Here is a 19,119-nt window from a genome sequence, read left to right as displayed (position 1 = left end):
AACACGGGTCCCTTTAAGGTTTTGAATAACACTCTCTCTTTATGATTATGAAGAGCGTTGTCCCTTTAAGGTTATAAAGAACACTGTCCCTTTAAGGTTCAATTGGACACTGTCCCTTTAAGACGTCCACACGGAAGTCTCAGACGTAAACACGCGCCCCTGATCTGAACTGAGGACAATAAAGACCATAAAGATAATAAAGCCTGTTTCTTCCTTCCATCGGACAGTTTAGCGGCTTCCTGTGTTTCTTGTTGTGTGACTGAACGTGAGTCAAACTGAAGGCGATGACAGCCGCTGCAGCTTCCGCCTGAATAAAGAGGAAGAAACCAAAATAAAGAGCAGCAGCATCAGAACCATGTCGGAACCAGGCAGCAGAACTCGGTCCGGGACCGGACGCTTCATCAGCGGCGTGGTGGAAGGTGAGAGGACCGACCTGGACCTCCAGACCTCTGGGGGGGTCTGGATGGATCCCAGGGGATTCATGTGATCGCCAAGCTTCACCTGCCTCGATGTAGTAATAACGACTGGAGGAATGGATCGTTTGTGAGAGTTTGAGAGAAAGCTGACCTTTGACCTTTGACCTTTGACCTTTGTTTACTGCAGGTTTTTATGGACGTCCATGGACTATGGAGCAGAGGACCGAGCTGTTTAAGAGGTGGGGGGACTGGAACAATGTCACCTGGATTTAACAGCTTGAATGAAAGTTCATCAGTGAGAGTTTAATTCCACAGTTTAACAAATATATCTATACAGTGTATTACATATATGGAGCCCCAGAAATAGTTATTTGAGGCAACATTATACTATTAACACACTGATAGATTATAGTATTATTACTGGTCACAAAGTACTAATTTGAGGTCACGATATGGTATTTCATGGCCACAAATGAATTTTCCATCATCTCATTTCACTATTTTGTCGCCACAATTGACCATCTTGTGACCAGAAATGACTATTTTGTGCTCTGAAATTACTACGTTATGTCCACAAATGAAGATTTCATGGCCATGAAATATTAATTTGAGGCCACGGAATGTTTTGTTGTGGTTGGGAATATTCTATTCAATGTCATATTTTCATGTTTGATACTTATATTATCAAAAATACTGAATCTTGCTGTTCAAATCAAACTGTTCTGCACGACATGAACCACAAGAGGTCGCTGTGTATTCAGGATCCCTACATTTAAGCCTTTTAAAATGCGCACACTTCTGTTTTTTGTTGTTGTTTTCTTATCAGTGAGAATCCCCAATTATAAGAGCTGGAGCTTCACATCTTATATCCTGCTCTCCACATCTGGACCGTAGACTTTATTTATTTATTTATTTATTTTGCTATGGTTATCATTCAGGTACAGGAGGATACACAATAGAACTATTGAATGAAATGGCGAGACGTGATAAACTAAATTAAAAATGATGAAAGGAAGTCGCCTCACTGGATGTTTGACCGTCGCACAGGGAGCAGAAGTGGGGGCTGAACACGTACCTGTACGCCCCAAAAGACGACTACAAACACAGGATGTACTGGAGGGACTTGTACTCAGCGGAGGAGGCAGGTGAGTTTATAAAAACACATTTTGCAATGCATCAATGAATAGATCTAAAGTGTCCACCATGTAACAGGAGGGACGGCGTCTTCCTGCCACACGGTGGTGTGTTTGATAACGTGTGGACTAAATAAGGTCCAGTAAATGAGACGGTGCCGCCCGACCGGCGTGTCTCCATGCCGGGTAACTATCATAGTTACTACAATACTTTCACAGGTAGTTGTGATTTGAGGATACTTGCTTTCTGAGCGTCAACATTCAATTCATGTGAAAACTAAACTAAACCCCTCAACACACTTTAACTAGAAAATTAAGATTGTGGCTCGTCACATCATCGTTATCTCTTCAGAGACGTTTAATCTTTCAGTTTGAGGCGTTTCGCCTGGACGTCATTAGAAACACGTCGAACTGCAGCATGAGCCTGACTTTTTGGAGTTTATTGAAACTGTTGTCTGTTATCTTGCCGTCAGTGGACTTTAACCGACCTCCTCTACTTTACAGTTAGAATATCCCAGGAACATAATACAAAAGCATGAAAATGTAACATTAGAAGTAGTAAATAACGAGAAAAGCAGCAGTGGTACTTTTGCTTTTGTCTGACTGATGATGCTGAAAACCGAGTTTTTGGTTCACTTCTTCTCTTCCCAGAACAACTGACGGCTTTAATATCGGCGGCGAAGCAGCACGAGGTGGAGTTCATCTATGCGATCTCTCCCGGTCTGGACATCACATTTTCCAACCCCAGAGAAGTGGCTGCCCTGAAGAAGAAGCTGGACCAGGTAGAGACGAGGGGCGGAGCTAAAAGAGACGGTCTGATTGGCTGTTTGTGTCTCGAGGGCTCTGAGGGTTTGTCACAGGTCAGCAGGAATCTGATCTCCTGAACTCTGCTGGAGGTGGTAGGTTCAACTCTTGAATAAATCAAACTTAGAAAATGGACCTGATGCGGCTGCTTTATGTATATTTTTTTAAACCTGCTTCTATTTTCCCGTCTGACATGTCAGGAATGTCCAATCCTCGTGGCGAAGGGTCACAGTCGTTCAGCTTTCATCATCTAGATTAAAGTAGATTAGATTGTACTTTATTCATCCCACAATGGGGGAATTGACATGTTATAGTGGCAGAGAGGTTAAAAAAAAGAAGTAAAATATACATTATACCAAATACAGAAAAAGAAAAACGCTCGATGAAACAAAACAAAACAAACAAACGACTGTAGAGGGAAGTGTGCAAAAATCGTTCAAAGCAGCAGGTATGGAGAGAAGAAGAAAAAGAGGTGTTTGACAGTGGAGTAATTATTTAAGAGGAAGAAGGAAACGATCCGGATGATATCAGTGTAAACGCCTGATTACATGGAGGGGCTGGTGATTCACTCATAATGACGGTCTGTGATGAGCAGAGAGCGTTTGGTGCCTCTGCAGTACGAAGCATTCAGAACTTCTAGTGGAGGAAGAGATGAAGTGATGAAGTGATGGAGTGATGATGGCCGTGCCGAACCTGTGTCCCGTCCAGGTGAAGGGGTTTGGCTGCAGCTCCTTCTCTTTGCTCTTCGACGACATCGAGTCGGAGATGTGTCCGGCCGACCGGCGGACCTTCGGCTCCTTCGCCCACGCTCAGGCGGCCGTCACCAACGAGGTGTACCGGCACCTCGGGGAACCCCACAGCTTCCTCTTCTGCCCCACAGGTCCTCGGCTCGAGACGAATGAACAACATCCCCATTTCCTGACGTGGCAAATCCTAACATCTTCCCTGCTCGTTGTGTGTCTGCAGATTACTGCGCCGCCTTCTGCACCCCCAGCGTGTCCCAGTCCTCCTACCTGCACACTGTGGGACAGACGCTCCTGCCGGGCATCGACGTGCTGTGGACCGGTACGCTGCCTTTAACCGACGACTTTGACCCCCATGAACTTTCTTCAGCTTTCAAACTCTTTCCTCTCGGGTCCTTTAGGACCAAAAGTGGTGTCGCACAAGATCTCCGTGGAGTCCATCGAGGAGGTGTCGGCGGTGCTGAAGAGGCCGCCGGTCATCTGGGACAATATTCACGCCAACGACTACGATCCCCAGAGGCTGTTTCTCGGACCCTACAAGGTGAATTCCCGTGTGTGGTGTTGGTCTGCCCGAGCGCCGTTTGGTGGTTTTTTTTGTTGAGTGATCCTGATGTTGTTGGTGAAGGATCGACCCACTGACCTGATTCCCAAACTGAGAGGCGTGCTCACCAACCCCAACTGCGAGTTTCACTCAAACTTCGTGGCCGTCCACACGTTGGCAACGTGGTGTAAAGCCGCCGCGGACGGAGGGCCGAGGGACGTGGACATGGGTCAGTCAACAAGATTCATTCCTTTGACAGATAGATGCGTCTTAATCTTTGTTTTCCTTTTCCGATGTAGCCCAAACATAAGATATTTACACGAAATCTGAGAAGAAAATGACTTAAAACTAGTAAAATGCAGTGAGTGAACTTTACTTCATAAAAATTCTTGAGATGAGGTTTTTTGTTTTTTTTTACTGTTTTTATTTCTAAATGTTGACAGGCACAGTACAAGGGATCTGTACAGTCATTGACATTTCCTTTTTTTTTTTAATACACATGTATAAATTCAGACATCTAATGAACTTAACTGCCCCCCCCCCCGTCCCACCCCACCCCGTCCCACCCAATTCAGAAAAAAAAAAAGAAGACACTCACCTAGAATAGCAAAGCTCCGGAGCATGTGACGCTGCAGATCAAACAAAGTCTATGAAGGTGGGAAAATAAGTGCAGAATAATAGAAAAATAAATAGATATTATACCCAGAGTTATTATTGAGCAGATATACTGCGCTTGCACGAAGGGAAAGTAAATAAATAACTGAATTATATATATATATATATATATATATATATATATATATATATATATATATATATAATTAAAAGAGACGGATTATTTCACTGTGCTCTGATATTTATTGAGTTTTTCAGCTGATTTGATCTTAACTAAGAATCTGTGGAGGTCAGATCCATCCTGGACAGTCAGTCCATCTTAATGCAAATTCTCATCTGCAGCGAGGTTCACGTCACAAATCAGCCTATTTATATAAATCCTACACATGTGCAGGGAGTGTCTGGATTTCCTTGATATAATTCCAGAGTTCTAACCACTACGTCACCATGAAGATCTTCAAACAACCGTCTAGAATTAATAATGAAACTGAAGAGTCGGACAGTGGAATGACATGTGAAGGACACAAATAACTTTGGCCAAAGAATTACAGCCTGTGACTGCCTATAATGTTGATAAGTCTCTTTTTAAAAGGAAAATTGGTAGTAGTAGCAGTAATACATTTATCTAAACCATTCACCAAGTGGTTTTGACAAACCACAACAAAAATCAGGAGTAAATAATTGGCAAATAATAAAATGTCATTGTGTCTGAATGAAGAATGTTAAATATTCACTGTCATGCAAATAAGTAAAATGAGAATGAAATCGGACAAGTTGAGGATAAAAAGTGGAATTTGAAGTGTGTGCCCTGCAGCAGGCGGCGAGGAGGAGCAGGACTGGAGCTACAGCCCCCAGAAGGCGCTGAGTCTGGCGCTGACCGACTGGCTGCAGGAGTTCATGACCGCCGACCAACCAGGAGGTAAAACCTCATGAAGCTCGACATCCTGATGTGGACAAACGCAGAGAAACGGCGAATCACAGCAGTGTGGCGTGTGTCCAGGTCCGCGCCGTCTGAAGAAGGAGTTGTGCGACGAGGAGCCCATGCAGACGGACATGTCTGAGGGTCCGTACGTCCCCGGACCCGAGGAGAACCCGCTGTACACCGCCGAGCCTCTGACCCTGGACGACCTCGAGCTGCTGTCGGAGCTCTTCTACCTGCCGTACGAGCACGGCGCCACGGCCAGGACCATGCTGCAGGAGCTGGATTGGCTCCAGACGGACAGCCGGGCCGCCGCCGCCGACCCGCTGACATCCGCAACGCCCTCGGACTCAGACCAGCGTGTCCCCGCGGGCCCGGCTCACTCGCCGACGGCCGGGCAGACGGCCGAGTGGCGCCGGAGGGCGCAGCAGTTCGACGACATGTGCCACGCGGTGGTGCAGATGTTCAACCGGCTGTCGAACGCCCCGAACCGCCGCATCCTGTACGACCTGTACACCTACATCTGCGACATCAAGAGCGGCGTGGGCCTGGCTCGAGCCTACGTCAAGACGCTCGGTGAGCTCACCGCCTCGGTGCCGCGAAGGAGTAAATACAGCAGCCACAAAGTAGTAAACAATCTTGTTGACTCCATCCTATTTACGATGAGCCTCGCTCTGTGTAAACACGTCAGGAAAAACGACAGGACGCGTGAAAATATTAAAGAAACACTGAATTTGAAATGAAAAGACGACGGATGTCTGGAGTTTTCCAACATCGACGCGACGGCTTCCTGGGCTTCGCTTTCTTCCGTTGTTAGTTTTCAATGCTGTTGTTGGTGTTGACAGGAGGTCGCGCTCGAGCCTCGGCCCAGCTGATGAACGACGATCCTGAACCCTGGGGCTTCAGAGGCGGGCTCTCCGGAGAGTTCCAGGTAACCCGAGCAAACTCAACCTGATTCACGTTCCACATTGCAGACAAACCAGATGAACGTCACAAAACCAGTAGTATGAGTCATTACAACCACTTCCTTGATTGATAGGCCCTTTTTTAAGACGCTGTAGATCTCTTTGGAAGCAAACCAGAAAGATAAGAACATGAACACGTTAGAAGCTGATTTGAAACCGTCCTGATTGCAGGGAATTTGACAATTAAAAACCAATCTGTCTCGTGCTCCTTCCAGTGGATTTAAAAACCAACTAATCAACTTGCTGTCATGTGAATCTGCGTCGTGTTTGAAAGGCGTCGATTTGGTTTCAGTGCCGGCAGGTTGAATTCAAGTCTACTAGACGAGGCTGGTGTTTTTTGGTTTTTTTTTAACTTTAATGGGGATAGAATATAGAAGCTGTGCAGTTTTTCCAGTATTTCTCAGTGTTATTGACTGAATCCATCAAATCCTCGCAGTAAAAGAAGTTATCTAGAAGATGTTTGGAGACACTCGCAGCTCGACGCTTCTTCCCCGAGTTCGTTTGAACTTCCGGCAGCTTTGATGAAGGCGTTTTATTTACGTCCCTGCAGCGGATGCTGCCCGGACACGGGAACAGGGATCTGTTCAGACATCCTCCCACGACGGCGGTGTACAGCATTCGCCCCTACTGCCCCGAGGACAAGGTGAGGGCGGCACGTGCAGCACACTGACATCCAGAGGCCATCTTGTATCAACTTCCTGTCCCGTATCAGATGGAGCTGCAGAGGATCTCCAGAGAGATGCGAAGAGAAGGAGAAGACGAAGCGTCTGTGACTCAGCCTCCACTCCTCAGCGACTGGTTGGTTATTTAATTCCCTCCTCGTTCTTCAAGCTTTCATCGCCAGGCTGACCTTCCCTGACCTTCCCGTTTCACCAGCCTGTCAGCAGGTGAAATCTCGCCGTCTCCTCAGTGCGGCCTCGTCCTGGAGGACGAGATCGGGATGTGTGGTTACGCAGTGGCGCTCACCGACGCCAAATCGGCCGCAGCCAAGATTCAGGTAAACAAAACCAACCAAAGTTTTTCACAAAATTAACATGAAAAAGTGAGGAGCTTCGTTTCCCTCCCGCAGCGGGCGGCGAGCGAGGCGTTCTCGGAGGACTTCCCCTCCCTGGTCTCAGTGCAGGTTCTTCCCCGGGTCGCCGATCCGGCCCCAGCCAGGCGTATGATTGGTCAGCTGCTGTCCTCCATCAGGATCAGTGGTGAGTCCAGCCTCAGGATTCCTGATGCGCCTCATGGAACTGTTCAAAATCTCCACAAGGAGGAGCTGCTGAGTCAGCAAGTCAACTGATGAAGCGGAAAAAAAAGTTTTAACCCAAACTGAACAAAGAAATCTGGGATTTCTGTCCTTTAAGCTGTTTAACACACAGTTTTCTCTCATCTGAGTAATTTTTTGCCAAGTTGGTGCTACTTTTCCTTCCCAGAGGCATTAAGTTCATTAAAAATCTTTAATTCATAAACAGATTCCTCTTTTTCTTTCTAGAAAAACATGTTTGAATGATTGTATGTCTTTCTGTACATTTAGACTGAAACCAAACTGCAATAGATTGTGAAATCTTCTCAAAAGTACAATTAAACCGAGTTACATTAAAGTGTACTAAGTTATTAATCATTCTGATCTAGGAATTAGTTGTAAACATGGTACATTTTGAATCAAATTCTCCTTGAAGCACTTTTAAGTAAAGTTGTTTTTGAGCTTCAGACTGGAGCTGATTTGACATCTTTTCTTCACAACAAATATTAGAAAGTGTGTTTCTCCTTCAAAGTGGCAGCGGTGACTCACTTCCCCTCCCGTTCAGGGTCCAGAGGCGTGTTTTGTGACCTGAGGCCGAGCGATCGCAGGATGCTTGAGTTCTACTCCAGGCTGGGCTCGTTCAGAGCGATCCAGGCGGGCGGTCTTCCTGGAGACGTCGTCATCATGGCAGCAAGTCTACCGTGAAACCGCCACTTACCACCAACCTCACCGCCAACACCCGCAGGTTAAAATCTCATTTCTCATTTGACATAATCTGGGTGATCGACCAGATTCTCAAAACGCTCGACAAACTGCTGTTAAATCATGATTTCAAAATGATTATTCTGGAGGGAAACGTTTCATTCCAGCACAATAAAGATGTTAATATTGAATGTTTGTTGTGTTTTTGAGATTTCAGTGAAGGTGCAACGCAAACAAATAACCAGAAGGCATTTAAACAAGAAACTTTATTATATTTGTTTTGAGGGATTAGAAGGGGAATATATTAATAATTTATCTTTAAATAAACAGCTGGTGTTTGGCCCCAGAGGTTTATCGGGCCGTCTTAGAGGTCAGCGAGGCCGAAATGAGAGAAAAGCAAAGTGTTTCCAGATCAGATGAGGAAAAACGGGTCAAGTAACAGGAGAACATCTAGATCACAGGTCTGCAACCTGCGGCTCTGGAGCTTTCTCTGAATTATACCTGAAGACACGCTTTATCCGATTCATTTTAATTACACACCGGTACCTTTCAGAATGACTTTTATCTTTTTGATAAAAAATAAAGATTAAAAAAGAAAAGGCAGAGTAAAATGTGGGAAAAATGCTCAAATGATTAAAAAGTTTAGTAAAATGTATAAAAAAAAACAAAAAAACTGTCTGCTTAGAAAAGACAAACTGGTTAAAATGGTCTTTCTTCCGCTCTAACTCCTCCCTGTAAATAACATTTCTGTCTTTTCTTTAATTTCATTCTTTCTGTGCTTATATCAGTCACCGTTAAGCTTCTCTTTCTTTTTTAATGTGACTTATTTAATTTTCATGCCGTCTCATTTGGTATTCAACTTTCTATTATGTGTGGAACAATGATAAAGTATTTCTATTCAATTCTATTCTAAAATGTCAAAATCATCTAAAGAATGTTAGAAAAGAAAGCTGAAACCATTAGAATGGTACAAAAACTGCTGAAAATGTAATGAAATGTTTACCTTCCTAAATTGTAATTGAAACTTCATAAATGCAGCGTGAGATAGCTTTAGTATGCGTTTAAGAACGACTGTATCTGAAACTTTAGCCGCTTCATTTTAAAGGTTCAACGTGTTTTGTGGCTCCAGGTAAATTTGACTTGGTGTTAAAAATCATTCGGTCATCAAGGTTGCAGACCGCTGATCTAGAATCAGTTTAATGTTCAATCCTCGTTTTCCTCTGAGGCTGTCTGACCTGATATTTGAATACGTCGCTTTAATAAAAAGGAACACTGCCTGTTTGGTGGCGGAACAAAGACTTATAGACAATAGTCGTCCCTCTCAAGCTGTGGGAGTAAGCCTGTACGCCTGGATCCCACTTCCTGAATGTCAGGAGTTAAGAGCATCAGAGGTGGTAAAATCAGCACCTCACCGTTAGTTTTAGTATTTAAACACACACTCGTATGCAAAAAGCATCATCTGAGAGGAACTTTGGTGTCTCACACAAGGACACTTGGATACGTGGACGGGGTCGAACCATCGACAGCAGGGGCGTCAAACATGGAGGATGGACGAGTTCTCTGTAAATATTACAACCAATTAAAAATACTGCTTTTCAGAATATATTCACGTGAACTGGAGGTGAACAGCAGATTGCATCAATGCTGCTTTTTGCTTGTGAAACGGCATTAAAGTCACGTTATGTGGGTGAGTTGTTCAAAATAAATTATGTTCCCACAATAATAATGACTGTTTTGAATTATTCGTCTCTCTTTTGGCTCCTCCGGGTTCCCTCTGGGCTGAATGAGGCCACTGATGATCTGCGTTTGACACCCCTGATCGAGAAGAATGGTTGCTCCCACATCGCGTCCGACTCATTTGAGAAGTGATTGTGAAATTTAAAAACGGCCACAATACCCCCTAAAGTGCATTTAATCCAGCACACAGATGAGTTCTGGTGACGACTGTACCTGGATTTTAAACTGTACCCAGACTGACCTGTGATCTTTTTGTCGGAGAACTTAACAGAACGCAAATAATCGTCCTCTCCTTTCGCCTCCTCTTTGGTTCTTCTTTAAACTGGAGTCATTAGATGAACTCCAGCCCTTCGTACTTGACGTTTCCTATCTTGGTCTCGGGCATCAGCACCCGGCCGTCCAGCGTGAAACCGATGATGTAGGTGGCGATCCTGCCGGCGTCCTCCTCCGATTTTAACGCCACGATGATTTGGTCGTCCGTGTCCGGGACGAATTTAAAGGAGGAGAAGCCGTGGGTGGGGTTGAAGGGTCCGGCGTGCCGCACGGTGACGGAGCCGAAGTCCGCGGGGCAGGACAGGACCAGGTTGGTGGCTCGGCGCTCGTCCGCCGTCTCTTCGTAGCGCTCGTGGCTGGCCCGGCGAGGGAGGAAGAACCAGCGCTGGAGGCTCTCGCTCCACGCCGCAGACTCATGGATGAGGTAGCCTGCCGAGCGAGAAGGAGTCAGATAATAAAGAGGCTGCGTGAAGGAAGGACGTACAATTCACACATTTTATTTTGTAGGCTGCGTTTCAAACGGTTCCAGACTGAACTGTGAGTTATGGTTTCTTCTGTCACAAAAACTAAATAATTATTATGTAAAATGACTTCAACCTCAACATAAAGCTCATTTTAATGAAACCCGGTGCAAAATACAGTGAAACTTCCAGAAAACTTCACCTATAGCTGTTGCTATAGGCTATACTGAATACTTTTAATAATAATAATAATAATAATTGTCTTGGTGGTTTTGCAGATTGGAGCCTCTTGCAGGCCGGTTTTGGCCCACGGGCCTTATGTTTGACACTCCTGCTGTCGACACCGAGTCCAGTCACATGTTACAGCAATAAAACCTCAAAAAGAAAATATCAGAATAAATGACATGATTTTGATACTTCACTAATACTTCAGGCATTGTTAAAAATGTCATGTTGAAATTGCACTTATGTTTCTAAATGTCAACTTGTTTAAGTTTTGTAAACAGACATTGAACAAAGACATTTTTAGTACTAAAAAAGAAGCTTTCGGAGTTGTTGTTATATAAATGTTATTTTAGTTGTGCAGCCTGATTAAGATCAAACTGGACTGACACCCCCCCCCCCCCCCCCCTCCACCCACCCACCCACCTGGTGGTTGGATCCCCGCGGCGCTCCGCAGGGCGTCGTAGTACGGCACCCAGTTTTCATGCTTCACGTCGCCGTTGAGGCCGACGACTTTCACCCACTCTGGATTGTTGTTGACGACTTCCCCAGAGGTCGTGGTCCACTCTTTTCCCAGGCCTCCGACGAAAAGGTGCTCGTCCTTCACCGCCAGCCACTCCGCTTTGAATCCTGCAGGGAAACAAAACCAGACGACTGAGGGGCTCCCTTTAACCTTGAGACCTGAAGGGACACGTCACATGTTGCATCTGGGCATACAGAGTTCACCTAGCTCTAGATCACGGGTGTTAATCATAAGACCCCTGGTCCAAAATGGACCCACAAGAGGCTCCAATCTGCCAAACCACCAAGCAAAGTGTCAAAATTAAAAAAAATTTTTTTTTAACAAATTACTCAAAGAGAAGCGACACAACACTGAGACCCGAACTGAAATATCAGTGATGCTGCCATGAAAGTGAGCAAACTAGCATTAGCCACACAAACATGTTGTCGGCGCGAGTTTGTAAAAACACCCAGAATGCATCAGCTGTAGCAGAAGTTTCCTGGACGTTTCGCTGTTTTGCACCAGAAGCTTTCATTTAAATTGGTTTTATGTTGAGATTGTAGTCAATTCCAGTCGTAATTGTTTTGTTTTTGTGAAAAAAATAGAAAATTTTATCACGTATACTCGGCGCTAAAACAAAGAGAAACTTTAAAGTTTAAATTTAAAGGTTTTTATGGCACTATTTTACCGGTCCGGCCCACTCGAGATGAAATTGGGCTGCATGTGGTGCCTGAGCTAAAGTCTGTTTGACACTCCTGACTTAGATAATAAGATTGTAAAAGATAAATGAACGCACGAAACACGGTGGGGTTGGAATTACTAGAATTCCAATGGGGACTATTGTACGGCCTTACTGAACATTTACAGTTAATCTTTAAATGGAGTTTAAAAAGTTCTCTAGTATATTTGGTCAGAATAACCACTCGGGGGTTTTTAATCACCATTTGGTGCAGCTGTGGCTCAGTGGGTCGTCTTTAATCCAAATATTGGCGGTTTGATTCCCAAACTTGTCCTTTCTGCGGTGAAGTGTCGTGAAGAAGCCGAAGGTGAGAGTGCAAAGTGTGTTTGAGTGTGGAAATCTGCTTCACTAGTGAAATCATTTCACTATTGAAGCCTTGTGTTGAAGGCTGACCTTTGGAGACTGAGCCGTCACCGTCAGGTAATATAACCCAGGGCACGGCCCGGCCGCCGTCGATCCGGTACACCACGCCCGTGCGGTCGTCCACGCTGTACAGGCGACCGTTGAAGGCCACCAGCTCCGACAGCTCCATACCTGCGGCGGAGTAGACCCACGTGACTCGGAGCTCCTGAGCACATCTGCTGCCGCAGCGTGTGATGGAGCCCCGGTACCTCGTCCTTTCTCAGCGAGGTGACTCTCCAAGGTGACCAGCTCCTCGTCCCACTCCACCTCCAGGACGTCGCCGACCTCGGAGACGGTCAGGTGACCAGTCTTCATGTAGCTGAACCACGTCTGGTCCTTGGAGCTCCGCGATGCCGTGTCCAGGTCTGCGATCGCCCCGATGCGGTAGCGGGTCCCCCTCCAGGTCTTCTCCGGGGGGCTTAACGGGTACGTGCTGTTGTACGGTTTGTCTCGGCCCTCGCTGGCCGTGTGAGGACCGTACAGCTTGGTCCAGTAGTGACTTCTCCTCGACACGTTCCCGTCCTCCGCCCTCCGGTGCAGGTACAATAAAAGAACCAACACCAAGAGGGTCACTACAGTGATCGCACGCCATTTTGGGTGGACGCGCGAGTCGGAGGAGGCAACTTTCTTGAGGGACGCCAAGGCCAGAGGGAGGCCTCGGACGGCGATACCAAAAGAGGTCATCGAAGTGTCGTCCTCATCCTTGGATTTCACTGTGGACGTTTGACGGCTGCTGCCGTCGCCTGGAAACGAGCCAAGAAAGGACCGTGAGGACAGCGGCATGACGGAGGACGTGGGACAACACAAAACAGAAAAATAATGAAAACATATTTGTTATTGTTGGGTTGACATTGACGTGTTCATTAAATATGTCGTTCATTTTGGTGAAATCCAAGTCCTTTAGAAAACAGAAATGATTTCAACTAGCTTTAACCAACGATCACATAAACATGTCCATGTCTTTTCAATCATCAGCTTCAACCAACAACGGCTAAAAGCTTTAACTGCAAAAAGACAAATCACTGATTAAAATTCTCATTCAAGTAGTTTAGAACAAATAATAACAAAAGACGATTTAATTAAACTGGATTTGAAAATTTAAGGCTTAAAAAGCCGGATTAAGTATATTTTGTGAACGAAAGCAAATTTTCATTTAAAGTTTAAGTTAAAGTTTATTTAATCATCCTAGTTGTATTCTAATACTCTATATTGACTGATTGATGTGTCAGACACACACTAAGGTCCATGTCAGACTGTTTTAATTCATTATATTACAAGACGACGGAGGGAATTTGTATCTGAGGAGAAAGAAGTTGTGAGGATTCACGTTTTAGAAAACGGCACATAAAAGGAGAAGATGAGGAGGAGAGGTGGAGATGGGTGACAATGTGTGCAACTGATCATCTCCTGTTATTTGGTTTTGTTTGATCTCAGCTTTACTATTATAAAAGGAAGTTGAAAAGAAAATCTGTGTGGGAGGTTGGAGCACGAGTCGGTTGAACAAGCTTTTTGTTTCTATTGTTCATCACAGCAGAGCTTTGTCTTGTTACTCGGGGAGAAAAGTGAGGAGGCAGCAGGCACGTCTTCTTCCTCACAAGTGTTGTCTTCAAAATAAAAAAAAAATCTATTTTCTACAGTTAACCGGACAAAACAAACCACACTTGATCAGGAGATACAGTCTAATCAGGGTCAGCTGTCTGCTTGCAGACTTCCTTACTATAGAAGCTCAGTTTGATTCTGTCTGCAGATGTTTCATTCTAGAATTCAACATGCATGTCACCACTTTCTGGAATCACTCAGTAACAAGCCATGACTACGACACAAAGATTTTCTCTGTTGAACTGTCTCCTGGAGCTATCTGAAGTAACAGGTCTGACGGAATCTGAGATGTTTCCATGAAGACGCTGACGCGTCACTCTTTAAATCACTGTGCTGCTGTTACACTGTTAATACACAGTGCCCGTGCATGTCCTGAAACGTTGGCGCTCTTAAACAGACAAGACGCAACACACCAAAGAACTAAGCCCCTCAGAGCAGCATGATGCAACGCGAGGCATCATGTAGGCGGCTCGGCATTAGGAGGGCGTTCAAGTGATTAAATCGGCATCGTTTGGAAACTCTGAGAGCAATAACAACTTCAAAAAAAGTCCCTGAAAGTTCTTCAACTGTGGTTATAAATGTAAGTGACATAAACAAACCCCATTCACATGCATACACACACACTGACGCGAGTCTAAAATTCTCCCAGCATCCTCGGCAGCTCTGTCAACCAGTTACACTTTGTGAGTAAACACTGCTCCTATTGTCACGCCTGCATGTATGGCCCATATTTCCCCGTCTCTCTGCCCCAAACACAGCCTCTCTGTAAGCTGGAGGAACAATGCAATTATTATTCACCCTTTCTTTGCCTCTTCTCCCCTGAACACGCCGCCGCCGCCACCATGCTGCTCTGCGTCGCACGCGTCCCATAATAAAGTCCACCGTCCCACACCGGCGGCTGCTCTCAGCCAGTCTCCTCCTTCCCTCTCCATCGCGTTGTCTCAAGTTTCTCCTCCTTTCCTCTGGAGCCCAGACAGAGTGGCAGTTTTAAGAATGAGGCAACGGGAGTGCAGAAGGCCTGTCGTGGTGATCACTGATTAGTGTGATTACTAAACCTGAGCGAGGCTCCAGGAAACGGGTCCTCCTGCATTCTGAATGACGCACAGCCTGAGTTCTGATGTCTTTAATTCACCAGTTACAGAAGCATCATATTTCACCTTTACTGCTTCTCTATTCTATCTTCCAATGCTCTCTACCGTCAACCTGCATTGAGACAAAAAACTCTGTTTTGGGAGTTTGAGATTGTTGCGTTTTTTCTGAATTTGTAAGCTGGAAAATCTTCACATGAACAAAGGGACCAAAATCAACCGATTCAAAAATCGACACAAAGATTACATTAGATGGCACTGAAAAAAACTAAAGACACACAACAGCAGGAAAACTTGAGAAACTACAAATGGATGCATCATCAAATACATATAAAACACAAACCGACAAGATAAAAAACAACAACCATCAAATAATCAGGCTTGGGGGAAGAAAATGTTTGAATATTTCAAGCTACGACAAAAAGGAGACACAAAAACATTCAAAACAATGTCAAAATCAGCCAGTAACGCAGATTAATTCAAGCAAACCACAACAACTACACAGAGGTACGGCACAGCAAATCAAAGGCACAGAACAACAAGAACAAACAAAACACACCAGTGTGAACAATCTGGTGAAGAAGGGCGGCCCTGTCCTGGGCTGCAGCCTCGACCCTGTGGAGGTGGTGGCTGACAGGAGGATGATGACAAAACTGTAAAGAGTGTGTATCTCTGTGTGTACCGCTGCTGAAAACACAGTAAATTTCTACACGGTGAGATATAGGTATATTATCTATCCAGAGGTGTGGTCTAGGTTATAAGCAGGTTTATGGTGTGTACTCATTTATTTTTCAGTCAGCGTTGCGTACTTCGAGCCAAATTGCCTAATTTTTTATCTCTAACCTCTAGGATGGCGAAGGCCTTACCCGACCTACTCTGCCACCGATTGGCTCGTACTCGCGGCATTGACTGATTTGATTGGTTAACGTCTTTGTTTACTGCGCAGCACGAGGACTGACGCGCCAATCAGAGGCAAAGCAGGGCGGGTCATAACGCGGCAAGTAGTACTGCTAACTGCTAAATTAGAAATTATTATAGCCAATTATAGACTTTCACTAAATAGAGTAGTTTAATGAGCCACTGTTTCGGAATAGAAAAAAACAAAAGGCGTTTCTGGGTTTCTTTAGCAGAAGGCAAAAACCGACCACTGCATGCTTCTATAGGCCAATCTACACGTGTTTCTTGTACCTGCATTGTTTTTTGGCCGATCATCCACACGCCACAGTGTTATGGGAGCTCGAAAACAAAACGATGTCGTCACCAATCATCAACCACAAAAATGGCGAACTACACGCTCCAGGTTGTGCTGAAAAAATATATTTGAATTTGTCGATTACGAAGAAGAGCGGGAGTATTCTTCATCTCTGTTTCTGGGTGCTCCGTGTCTTCTTCTGCGTTTTTGGTGTATCTGGTGAGTTCCAGTGCCACCTAAAGGCCTGGCATTTGTATTACATCATTTTGAGCTGTGTTCATGTTGACAAGTTGACGGAATTTTTTAAAAGAATGCCGTAGAGAATAAAGATTGTTTTGGCTTGTGTAGGCAGGGCCTATATCTATCTAAGCAAAACTACCGAGACACGCAAAGTGACACACAAGACAACAGAGACATCCAACTATCATTAAAAAAACTCAAATGGTGAGAAAAGGGGCTGAAGGTAATTGAAATTAACTCTATAATTTTTTCAGCCTCGATATATCATCATATTACAGCCTACTTTAGTAGAAATTAGGAGAAAAAAGATAAATTCCAGTGGCTACCTGCGAAGCGCTGGTGAACTCCATGCTCAAGAGGGTTAACGCAGTACGAGAAAATAATGGTGGTCAGACAAAATATTGACACTGTGGGCCCAATTTGGACGTTTTCATTTAGGGGTGTAACTCACTAATCACCGGTTTAGACATTAATGGCTGTGTATTGAATTATTTTGAGGGGACAGCATATTTACACTGTTACACACGCTGTACACTGCCGACTTTACAGTGGAGCAAAGTGTCATTTATCCAGTGTTGTCCAATGAAAAGATATTATTAAATATTTGGAGATATGTGAGGCGTGAACTCACTTTTGTGACATACTGTACATGCTCACCTAAAACATAACCACCTAACCTAGTTTTCCCAGCTGGGAGTTTCAATTATTTAATATTATTTATCGTTTTGGGTGTGTGTGTGTCCGTCATCTGTCCGTCTTTTCACGTCCGATTTGCATCGATAAAACTCTTTCTCGCTCAGATGAACCACCGCGTCGATTCTGCGGAGCGAGGCTTTTGCGCATTGAAACAGCCTCGGCCCACATCTGCTGCACTTTTCTGCAGCTCTCTGTGGTGAATATCAGCCACATTTTCAAAGCTGCGTGTCAGATTGTTCACACAGCCATTTGCATATTGTCACTTCACTCTCATTTGGAATCTAAAGCGACGAGTTACAAAAATGTGTGTGTGTGTGTGTGTGTGTGTGTGTGTTTATTTTTCTCAACAGAGACGGGCTCTATTTCATTGTTTGTGATTTTTATTCAAGTGCAGTTTTTTGTTTGTTTTATTTATTTAAAAGTTCTTGACGTTCCAATTACAATGGTAAAAAAAAAGAAGAAAAATGTTCATTGCATTTGAAACGGTGTACTTTTTATTATGATATATTAATACATTTGTGGTTAATTTGGTCTTCAACTGAATTTTTGACGATAATATCGTTTATCGGTAAAATGCGTTATGGTCACAGGCCGAGCTAAAGGGGGCCTTTACTCGTCTTTGCCCCGGACTCGGTGTTTCTCGTTCCGCCCCTGCACCTGGAACATCTAAGAGCTTTTTTTTTTTTTTTTGACCAGTCAATAAACTGAATAAACAGAACAAAGTGTCCTCTTTGTTTGTCCTCACCAGTTTCACCAGAGACAGAAAGTTTTTTTTTTTTTTTTTTTTATTAAATATCGTATTAGAATGTAAGAACTCCTCAAAGCTGCCAGCCACGAAGACACAAACGTGACACTTTAATAAACTTTATCCCGCCTCCTGTCACTGAAACCAGCCTCATCCTAAACCTAGGAAGAGTTACGATTAGAAAGAGTCTGACAAATGTGGACTTTATTGAGAAAGTGTGAGAGTTTAAATGAAAGACGCCGGTTGTGTGGCATTTTGTGTTAGCATGTGGCTAACGGCAGCTAGCATCCTTCAACCAGACTCCCGTGGATTTAACCCGGGATTAGAGGCTTTGAGCTGGGATCACGGTTCATCCCGAGGAGGGTTTGATCCGGTGACTCACCTGGTTCACACGGTCTCTTCGTGGCCCGCGAGGGCGGACATGTGGCGGAGCGCTGGGCTGAAGTTCCGCGGCAGTTAGCTCCTCCTGCCCGGGGAGCCGCTGAGCCGCTGAGCCGGCCTCCTCTTACCGCACAAACATCGCAAATAATCCCGCAAGGCAATAATAATCCCGACCAGAGTAGGAATGTGACAGCCAGAATAAAGTGCTCAATCAAGTGTGACAGGGTGGAAAGCACAACATATCTTTCGCAGGCGGCCTATAATAGTCATTTAATCCCTGCTGTTCAGCTGGCTGTGTTCAGGGGCTCAGTTCAATTTGGTGTTTTACATAAAAATGTGCAAAAAAAAAAAAAAAAAAAGAAGAAGAAATCTTACATAAAAACATCCAGGAAACTAAAAAAAACTAAACAAACTATCACAAAGACATTAAATTGTGATCAACGCTTTATAGCCTTGTGAATATAACAAAATTGGAATCCAATTGAAACATATTCTAAAATATGGTTAGAATAATTTTTATGTATTAATAAATTCTTTTTATCATTATTTTCCATGGCCGGTCTACATCATTTAGAAGAAGAGGCAGATACACACAAGAAACGCCCAAACTCTGAGACCCAAACTAACTCACAGCTGCAACCCAATACAGAAAGCAGGCATTACCCAAATCTCTTGTGCCAACAACAAACGAGTAAACAATACAGGTGAGGTGAGTACGCTCAAATCACACCTTCACCCTTAAAAATCTCCAAACTTCTGTGACGTCCAGCAAT

The 19,119-nt window shown here is 44.5% G+C and overlaps 2 protein-coding genes across 4 annotated transcripts; one reads left to right on the top strand and one right to left on the bottom strand.

Annotated features, from left to right (window-relative positions):
* Nucleotides 1–113: 113 nt before the first annotated feature.
* ogal (O-GlcNAcase like) lies at nt 114–9,787 on the top strand. Of its 3 annotated transcripts, XM_080464890.1 has the most exons (17): nt 114–419; nt 604–655; nt 1,464–1,561; nt 2,201–2,331; nt 3,062–3,233; nt 3,320–3,418; nt 3,498–3,637; nt 3,722–3,866; nt 5,067–5,171; nt 5,253–5,747; nt 6,017–6,102; nt 6,687–6,779; nt 6,849–6,934; nt 7,013–7,133; nt 7,206–7,335; nt 7,933–8,112; nt 9,558–9,787. In XM_080464890.1, exons 1-16 carry the CDS (start codon nt 356–358, stop codon nt 8,070–8,072), a joined length of 2,157 nt encoding a protein of 718 aa, XP_080321016.1. In that variant the 5' UTR covers nt 114–355; the 3' UTR covers nt 8,073–8,112; nt 9,558–9,787. The 3 variants fall into 3 exon arrangements, with proteins under 3 accessions (XP_080321016.1, XP_080321015.1, XP_080321017.1); XM_080464889.1 differs by lacking the exon at nt 9,558–9,787 and having other exon boundaries at nt 7,933–8,432; XM_080464891.1 differs by lacking the exons at nt 114–419; nt 604–655; nt 1,464–1,561; nt 9,558–9,787 and adding an exon at nt 1,716–1,735 and having other exon boundaries at nt 7,933–8,432.
* cant1b (calcium activated nucleotidase 1b) lies at nt 8,324–18,647 on the bottom strand. Its single transcript, XM_080464892.1, has 5 exons — nt 18,348–18,647; nt 12,615–13,148; nt 12,397–12,537; nt 11,189–11,392; nt 8,324–10,508 (listed from the first exon to the last, which is right to left on the bottom strand). The coding sequence occupies exons 2-5, from the start codon at nt 13,087–13,089 to the stop codon at nt 10,138–10,140; spliced, it is 1,191 nt and encodes a 396-aa protein (XP_080321018.1). The 5' UTR covers nt 13,090–13,148; nt 18,348–18,647; the 3' UTR covers nt 8,324–10,137.
* Nucleotides 18,648–19,119: the final 472 nt, after the last annotated feature.

Source organism: Lipophrys pholis (genome assembly GCF_963383615.2).
Source record: "Lipophrys pholis genome assembly, chromosome: 5".
Classification (NCBI taxonomy): Eukaryota; Metazoa; Chordata; class Actinopteri; order Blenniiformes; family Blenniidae; genus Lipophrys; species Lipophrys pholis.
The sequence above is the reverse complement of the archived record's forward strand: the minus strand, read 5'-3'. Positions and strand labels throughout refer to the sequence as shown.

What these genes read in the sequence shown, in the direction of transcription:
- ogal (XM_080464890.1), top strand. Translation starts at nt 356, where the DNA reads ATGTCGGAACCAGGCAGCAGAACTCGGTCCGGGACCGGACGCTTCATC. An exon ending in CATCAGCGGCGTGGTGGAAG is followed by an intron (nt 420 to 603) that starts GTGAGAGGACCG and finishes TGTTTACTGCAG; the next exon opens with GTTTTTATGGACGTCCATGG. An exon ending in CCTCCACTCCTCAGCGACTG is followed by an intron (nt 6,935 to 7,012) that starts GTTGGTTATTTA and finishes CCGTTTCACCAG; the next exon opens with CCTGTCAGCAGGTGAAATCT.
- cant1b (XM_080464892.1), bottom strand. Translation starts at nt 13,089, where the DNA reads ATGACCTCTTTTGGTATCGCCGTCCGAGGCCTCCCTCTGGCCTTGGCG. An exon ending in CCTCGCTGAGAAAGGACGAG is followed by an intron (nt 12,538 to 12,614) that starts GTACCGGGGCTC and finishes ACTCCGCCGCAG; the next exon opens with GTATGGAGCTGTCGGAGCTG. An exon ending in CGCGGGGATCCAACCACCAG is followed by an intron (nt 10,509 to 11,188) that starts GTGGGTGGGTGG and finishes CTCGCTCGGCAG; the next exon opens with GCTACCTCATCCATGAGTCT.